At 38.1% G+C, this 1,480-nt stretch overlaps 1 protein-coding gene across 1 annotated transcript in view; it reads left to right on the forward strand.

The window, feature by feature from the left end:
- Positions 1-1,480, forward strand: part of LOC125843008 (receptor-like serine/threonine-protein kinase At1g78530) — a 7,153-nt gene that overhangs the window by 207 nt on the left and 5,466 nt on the right. Inside the window, exons 2-3 of the mRNA XM_049522263.1 lie at positions 623-628; positions 1,259-1,345. Of these exons, the coding sequence (XP_049378220.1) occupies positions 623-628; positions 1,259-1,345 (93 nt within the window). The remainder of the gene's footprint in view (positions 1-622; positions 629-1,258; positions 1,346-1,480) is intronic.

Here is a 1,480-nt window from a genome sequence, read left to right on the forward strand (position 1 = left end):
TAAACTAGAGAAAGAAGCATGTCTTTAAGCATAAGAGCTAGTACATATTTTGGGAGTAGTATTGAGCACCGATATGAAGGAGAGTACAAACAACTCTCTACCCCCATAAACCATGTAGCCACCATGGGTAGAAATGGGTCTTACTTTTTAGATGATTCCTTAGTGCTTTTTAGCATAGACTAGTGGATCCACTTAGTCGTCAGGTTCTATACCCTCGGTAAGGTATAGGATGACCCTGACAGTGTGAGGCAAAACGCTGTATCATCACAATAACTCTTAAATAATGGTTGTCGGTTAGAGAAACTCCCACATCAATATTTTGTATTTTTATATACATTTCAGAGTTATATTGTATCCTTGCATACACATCAACGTTACTATTGTATTTCTAAATACACAGAGTTGTTAGCTATGTTTTAAAAAACTTTTCTTTATATNTTATATTGCATTTACATTATTGCTTTATATTGAAATGAGTTCAGTTCAATTCAGTCGAGTTGAGTTAAGACCAGGTTTGTTCTTTCAGTTCCTGTCAAGCTTATGTCTTGTTTTAGTATTCCCCTCGCATGCTCGTACATTCAATGTACTAATTCCATTTGACCTGCATCTTTTAATAATGCAGATACAGGTAACCAAAATCAGTATCCAACGTATCGTTGATTCTAGTTGAGCTCCAGAGTTGTTGGTGAGCCTCCTTGCTTTCGGGATCCCTTTTATTGCTTTCAGTATTTAGTCCATTAGAATGTCGCCGTGGGTCTTGTCCCGACATCCATCTCAGTTTTAGAGGCTTCATAGATAAGTAGTTAGATATGAGTTCATTAATCTTGTATTTCAGATGTTTTGCTATGAGACTTGAGTAGTCATCTTGGCTAGTTTGAATGTTTCTTTAAAGACATTCTAAGTTTATTTCATAAATTCCTTATTTGAGACTATTGCTTGTGTTTAAGTCTTCCGCTAAGCAACTAAGCCAGACCAAGAGTTCGCTTGGGGCCAGCAATAGTTCTCGAGTGCCAGTCCTGCCCAGGGTGTAGGCTCAGGGCGTGACAAACTTGGTATCAGAGCACATAGTTCAAGAGTCCTAGGGAGTCTATGAAGCCGTATCTGTAGAATCTTAGTTATCACTGTGAAGCGCGCCACATCTATAATTAGGAGGCTGCGACACTTAGGAAACTATCTTATTTCTTTCATACTCATTTCGTGCGATAGAGTGTATCTTTATAAAGCCTCTTTCTAACTCGTGTGTGCGCGTGTCTTTCAGATTATGCCTCCACGAAGAGCTGTCAGAGGTCGTCCGACTAGAAGAAATGTTGAACCACAGGAACAAGGGGTACCTAATGCACCGGAAGTACAACCCCAAGGAGAAAACATTTGGAATATCAACCCAATTAACTTTGTTGTCCTCTATTAGTATAAAATTTATATAGGCCTAATGCATATAAAGAAAACATTTGAAATATCAACCCAATTAACTTAAAGAATA

This window comes from Solanum stenotomum, chromosome 10 (assembly GCF_019186545.1).
Source record: "Solanum stenotomum isolate F172 chromosome 10, ASM1918654v1, whole genome shotgun sequence".
NCBI classification, from domain to species: Eukaryota; Viridiplantae; Streptophyta; class Magnoliopsida; order Solanales; family Solanaceae; genus Solanum; species Solanum stenotomum.